The sequence below is a fragment of the Mytilus edulis genome, chromosome 9, assembly GCF_963676685.1.
Source record: "Mytilus edulis chromosome 9, xbMytEdul2.2, whole genome shotgun sequence".
NCBI classification, from domain to species: Eukaryota; Metazoa; Mollusca; class Bivalvia; order Mytilida; family Mytilidae; genus Mytilus; species Mytilus edulis.
The window spans coordinates 73,228,966-73,235,925 of record NC_092352.1 but is presented as its reverse complement, the minus strand read 5'-3'; the positions used below and the strand labels follow the sequence as shown (position 1 = coordinate 73,235,925).

At 31.0% G+C, this 6,960-nt stretch overlaps 1 protein-coding gene across 1 annotated transcript; it reads right to left on the bottom strand.

The window, feature by feature from the left end:
• Window positions 1–5,122: 5,122 nt before the first annotated feature.
• Window positions 5,123–6,958, bottom strand: LOC139490171 (ankyrin-1-like). Its single transcript, XM_071277020.1, has one exon. It carries the CDS (start codon window positions 6,816–6,818, stop codon window positions 5,631–5,633), a length of 1,188 nt encoding a protein of 395 aa, XP_071133121.1. The 5' UTR covers window positions 6,819–6,958; the 3' UTR covers window positions 5,123–5,630.
• Window positions 6,959–6,960: the final 2 nt, after the last annotated feature.

Here is a 6,960-nt window from a genome sequence, read left to right as displayed (position 1 = left end):
AATAAAATTGAGAATGGAAAAGGGGAATTTGTCAAAGAGACAACAAACCAACCATGAAACAGACAACAACAGATGGTCATCAATGCAACGAAAAATTTCCGCACCCGGAGGCGTCCTTCAGCTAGCCTCTAAACAAATATATTTACTAGTTCAGTGATAATGAACGCCATACTAAACTCCGAATTGTACACCACAAGAAACTAAAATTAAAAAAAAAAATACAAGACTAACAAAGACCATAGGCTCCTGACTTTGGACAGGCGCAATAAATGCGGTGGGGTTAAACATGTTTATGAGATCTCAACCCTCCCCTATACCTCTAGCCAATGTAGAAAAATAAACCCATAACAATACGCACATTAAGATTCAGTTCAAGAGTAGTCCGAGTCTGATGTCAGATGCTGTAACCAAAGAAAATAAACAAAATAACAATAATACATAAATAACAACAGACTACTAGCAGTTAACTGACATGCCAGCTCCAGACTTTAATTAAACTGATTGAAAGATTATGTCTTCATCATATGAATATCAGGCACAACCCTTCCCGTTAGGGATTTAGAATCATAGAATCATAACATATATGAGAAGAACATAACCCGTGTCATGCCAACAACTGGTTTTTAAATAAATGTGTAGTTCCCATAGACTAAAAGTACTTCACCTATGTAGCTATTAAGCTACTTCTGGTTGCTACTCATACTTTATAACAAAGGTTTAAATGAAAGTTGATAAAACTGTAAGATTTTTTTATGTTTTTCTTGATGTATTTAAATGAAATGATAACACATCCTGGGTATTTTTTTGTTTTCTCATTTCATTTTCAGATACATCATTCCAGTTTAACATAAGACGGCAAATTGGAAGTTTTAAAAAGTTCTGAATAACTGGTAAGCCATTTGTTTTTATTAAGCAAGCTCTATGTTGTCTATTTATGATATTTATGAAATTACGTAATGGAAATTAACCATTATTTTCAAAATATGCTGATATAAAACTTGTTGCTTTGGTGTTGATATTGTATATTAATGCTTACTTACTGATCTCCTTATTTCAAGTTCAACACTTAGGCAACTGTTTGTCATGTTAACACTGCAAACTGTACTTTATTTTAATCCGGCGGTTTGTAATGACATCATAATACTTGTGCTGTCACAATGTTTACTGTAAAACCTCATGTGTATTTTCTAACTGATAAAGGGTTTTCACGGTAATACATTTAAAAACTCTTTTTATTCCAATAGAATCATGTGAAAGGACAAGTTTAGAAAAAACGGCACTTCATTGCACTTTAAATGTATGATACATATTGCATTCACAGAAAGTTAATAGTGGTTAATATAGTTGATTTCCTCCGTTGAAACAACTTAAGTATTTTAAAAAGATTTATGAAATATACATTTATGCATTCATGCAGCAGAGAAAAATGTTTTGAATGTTTTTAACTGGGTCTGTGTATTGCAATCATAGGTTATCATCAGATGTTTTATCCATAGAATGAGAATTTGAAAAAATACTGGAAGAAATTAATAATAATCAGTGTAAACAATATTTTATTATGAATAATACAAATACATTTTATTTAAACAAAAAATCTCTTTGTAAAGATATTGGACATGTTTTTAATAAGTGAAGGAGCTTAATCATTTGTGTTGCTTTGGAAAGTAGATGACCATTGAATACAGTGGGACATCTAGTGACAAAATATAACCGCCCCATTTAAATACGGGGGACTAGATCTTCTCAATGTTTTTCCCGTTTTAGCAAGGACGCTATCAACTAAAGATTCACGGTAAAACGTGCTGGTAAATTGTAAAAATAAAAAAAAATTAAAACAAAAACAAAAACAAAACTTCCAGTCAATGTTATTATTTTTCATCTTAAATAGCCAACAACAAGTACAACATGCTATAGATGCTCAGAGTAAAATTGGTCTGAAATGTTGCTACGCGAATAAATTCCAGGAGTATCAATTTCACTTTATTTTTTTTAATATTTTTATACTTCTCTTGCACATGCTCAGCTAGAGTAGAGAAATTCAGGAAAACATTCCATAGGAATCGATTGACATGTTCACAATTATAAATTAACTGTTAACAAAATTTAGAATTTTTGAAATACTAAGGCTTTTCTACTTCAGGAATAGATTACCGTAGCTGTATTTGACAAAATTTTTAGAAATGTTTGGTCCTCCATGTCTTCAACTTCGTACTTTATTTGTCCTATTCAACATTTTTTTTTAATCGAGCGTCACTGATGAGTCTTTTGTAGACGAAACGCGCGTCTGGCGTAAATCTGAAATTTCAGTCCTGATATCTTTGATGAGTTTATTGCTAAGCAGCAAAGACTTGCCCTTTTCAAATTAAGTTACTAAACAACACCAAGAATACCTTATATCTATGTAAACATTGAATTTGAATAGATCGTGAAGACCACAAATACGCGAACAAAACTCGTAACGACAATTTCTTAAAATTTGTAAACAAAATTGAAGAATGATAACTACTTAACACAAAAACGTTATTTTTGATTTTTTTTACTAACACAGAGAGACTTGTTTATGTGTTTATTCATGAAAAAACAATAGTTTTCCAGTGAATATACATGTGACATAAACAGAACGGTGTGCTCGATATCTTAAAGAAAAAGCATACTTTGAGAAATTGTAACATACTAAGAACTATTTGAACACTCAGAAAAAAGTAAAATCACAAAATACTGAACTTAGAGGAAAATCAATTCGGAAAGTCCATAGTCACATGGCAAAATCAAAAAACAAAACGTATTAAAAACGAATGGACAAGAACTGTCATATTCCTGACTTGGTACAGGCATTTTCAAATGTAGAAAATGGTGGATTAAACCTGCTTCAATAGCGCTAACCCTCTCACAAATTGGTGATTTGAATGATCTTTTGATTTTTTATGTACATGATTTTTTTCCAATTTTTCTATCAATCTGCAGCAAAGATTGGCATTTTTTTTTAATTTCAATTTCGAAAGCGTCTTAAGCAAGTATCTCGCTCAATACAACACATAAAACATCCTGTATTTGCATGTATATATCTAATAACACAGTTTAACAAATAATTTATTTTCTAAAAAAAAAAGTACAATTATTATTTAGAAATTTGTAGCGGGCAGGAGCTTGAAATGCTTCGACCCAAGAGTTTTTACTCAAATTATATGAGTAGTTTGTAAATAACAAAGTCAGTACGACAAGATATGAGCTGGTCAGTATAATATAGGCATTTGCTAAAAGTCACGTAAATAAGTTTCTATCTTTTATTCATTTCTAAAATCATATATTTTCATTTATATTCAAGATAAACAACAATTTTAACTAGTAATATACTTAAACTATAAACTTAAATGATATGACAAGAATCTATTCAGTATGATACATGTAGAAAGTTATCTCTACACTCAAGAGATATTTATTAACTTATCTCTAAACTCAAGAGATATTTATTAACTTATCTCTAAACTCAAGAGATATTTATTAACTTATCTCTACACTCAAGAGATAATATGTTGGTGTGTCAGAAAAATACATAAAAAGGCTGAGTCCTGCTATCTTAATAATAAAATAAATTACCCTAAGAGAAAATCCTAACTTCAAGTGAATTTAATCAGAAGACCTCTTTCTGACATATTTGTATATAGTTGTAACTGATACTTCACCAGTTACATAAAACAAATGTTTATTATTATTAGTTATATATTCAGAGCCTTTCCTGAATAACTAACAATGAAATACAGCTTATATCATACATAAACTGTATTGTTTATTATAATTTCCAGACCTTTAGGAAATTATCCCTTACTTGTCAAATGTTTTCCTATTTAATCCTATTTATTACAAAATGACAAACGTTAACAGTAAATATAAACTTCAATGAACAATTCCAATAATCCTAACTTTAAAAGATAAACTAGAAATAAAACTTCTAAAAGTCCGTTAAAATGAAATATTCCTTTTAAACTTTGAAAAAGCTAACTTTACTATTTTACTTTACAATATTTAACCTTTAAATAAATGAAGTTTCTAAGAAAAATTAACCATTTTTACTGAAATAATTTACGAGCAAATAAAATACTTGTAAGAACCAAAAGTTTTAGCAGAACTGACGAACAGGCGTCGAAATTACGTCAATGTTGGATTGTTGGATTGTTGGATAGTTGGAAAAACGTTGGATTGTTGGATCGCGCGCTTGCCGTCCAACTAAATATTTGAATTCTCAAATAAATTACAAAAACCATAATAATACACAATTTTAGTAACCTTTATATAATAAGCAAAGTTTGCATGGTACTAAACAAATTTCTACGGTAACTAAAAATACAACAATATATACAGCGCCACCGGAAGTCACAATACGTAAACAACATTGCGAAAAGTTATGTGTGTCACCGGCGGATCAAAATGTTAAATATCAAGTATAGTGAGCATTAACATCTACAAAACATTGAAGACGTTGACTACAAATACTAAAAGGAATTACAAGAAGTATGTGAAAACAGTTGCCAACACGTACAAATAGTGTTTTTTATTGAACAATTGTCCCAAGTGACACATGGGTTCTACTGCGCATGTCAATACCTTTCATTCATAAAATTCAAGCACAGGTGCGTGGAATTTACTACGATTTACTACGATCTATTACAGTTGCTACAAATATTGGATCATCACAAAAATACAAGACATACAGTTGGATTATTCAGTGGATTATTACTATGAACTGGTAAATAATTACATGAACTTCAACTGGTTTATCAAATATATGCAAATGACAGTAATTCCATATTTCTACAAGAATCATAATATTGTAATTGTTCTTACTTTACTTAATTAAATGTTAATTAAAACTTATTTGCTTCAGTTATCATATGTTCCAGACTACAAGCATTACAAGTAGTATAATACAAGTTATTTCACACAGTTACTTTTTCCTACATAATAACTTTCATAAAAAATACAGAATATTAGACAGTGTGCTTTATTAATACCAATTTAAAACATGTATATATCTAATAACACAGTTTAACAAATAATTTATTTTGTAAAAAAAAAGTACAATTATTATTTAGAAATTACTTATGATCATCGTCACCAGTATTGTTTTATATTTGACTTTCTCGACTCTATTGTAAGTAGAGTGAATTATCTTTCAATAGACATCTCACTGGAATAAATGTGTAAAAACTATGGAGCATTCAAATTTATTAATCTTTTAAAAACTTTCCGTGTGAAAAAGGATTCTTTCATCACAAGGAGCGGCATCACAGAAGGATTTTCAGAGTATGCTTATCAACGGAAACAGGAATCTCATTTCGTCCCCCGACGATTTAACCACACAATCGAAAATGTACCAGGTTCGAAATGAGCCAACAAAACATACCCAAGTTTATGATAGGGACTGAGCTATAAAACTATACGTTACCATAACCACCTATGGAAAATCAAGTATACCTCTTGATCCATATATTTCATTATCGCCACTGAATAAATGGTAAGTCACGTAAAAATATATGGACTCTCCATTGTTTCTGCACTTATTAACGTCTGTCTTGTTGTCCTGTCACATCTTTACTACGCTTCACCTGCTTTGTATTCACGTAATAACTTAACTACATCAACACGCATTTCATCTTTTGCCAAGCTATATGCAAGGCAGATACTTCATTCTCATCACATTTATTAACATCTGCCTTGTATTCAAGTAGCATCTTAACTACATCTACATGTTTCTTATGCAAAGCTATTAACAAGGGAGATATTTCATCAGCTTGACATTTATTAACGTCTGCCTTGTACTCAAGTAACATCTTTACTATATCAACATGATTCTCCTGACATGCCATAAACAGGGGAGATGTTTCATTCTTATTACATTTATTAACGTCTGCCTTGTATTCCAGTAATATCTTAACTATTTCAACATGATTATGTTGACAAGCCACAAACAGAGGAGATACTTCATCAACTGTACATTTATTAACATCTGCCTTGTATTCAAGTAAAATCTTAACTATTTTAAAATGATTCTCCTGACAAGCCATTAACAGGGGAGATGCTTTATCTATATTACATTTATTAACGTCTGCCTTGTGTTCAAGTAACATCTTAACTACAGCAACATGATTCTCCTGACAAGCTATAAACAAGGGAGATATTTCTTCAGCTTGACATTTATTAATGTCTGCCTTGTACGCAAGTAGCATGTTTACTATATCAACTTGATTCTGCTGACATGCAATTAACAGGGGAGATGATTCATGAGCTGTACATTTATCAACGTCTGCCTTGTATTCCAGTAATATCTTAACTATATCAACATGATTCTCATGACATGCCACAAACAGTGGAGATATTTCATCAGCTCTACATTTATTAACGTCTGCCTTGTATTCAAGTAACATCTTTACTATATCAACTTGATTCTCATGACATGCCACAAACAGTGGAGATATTTCATCAGCTCTACATTTATTAACGTCTGCCTTGTATTCAAGTAACATCTTTACTATATCAACATGATTCTCCTGACATGCCATAAACAGAGGAGATACTTCATCAACTGTACATTTATTAACATCTGCCTTGTATTCAAGTAAAATCTTAACTATTTTAACATGATTCTGTTGACAAGCCATTAACAGGGGAGATGCTTTATCTATATTACATTTATTAACGTCTGCCTTGTGTTCAAGTAACATCTTAACTACAGCAACATGATTCTCCTGAGAAGCTATAAACAAGGGAGATATTTCAGCAGCTCGACATTTATTAACGTCTGCCTTGTACGCAAGTAGCATGTTTACTATATCAACTTGATTCTGCTGACATGCAATTAACAGGGGAGATGATTCATCAGCTGTACATTTATCAACGTCTGCCTTGTATTCCAGTAATATCTTAACTATTTCAACATGATATTGTTGACAAGCCAAAAACAGA

Bases quoted from the DNA above. Each gene is read 5' to 3' on its own strand.
- LOC139490171 (XM_071277020.1), bottom strand. From the start codon at position 6,818: ATGCTACTTGCGTACAAGGCAGACGTTAATAAATGTCGAGCTGCTGAA.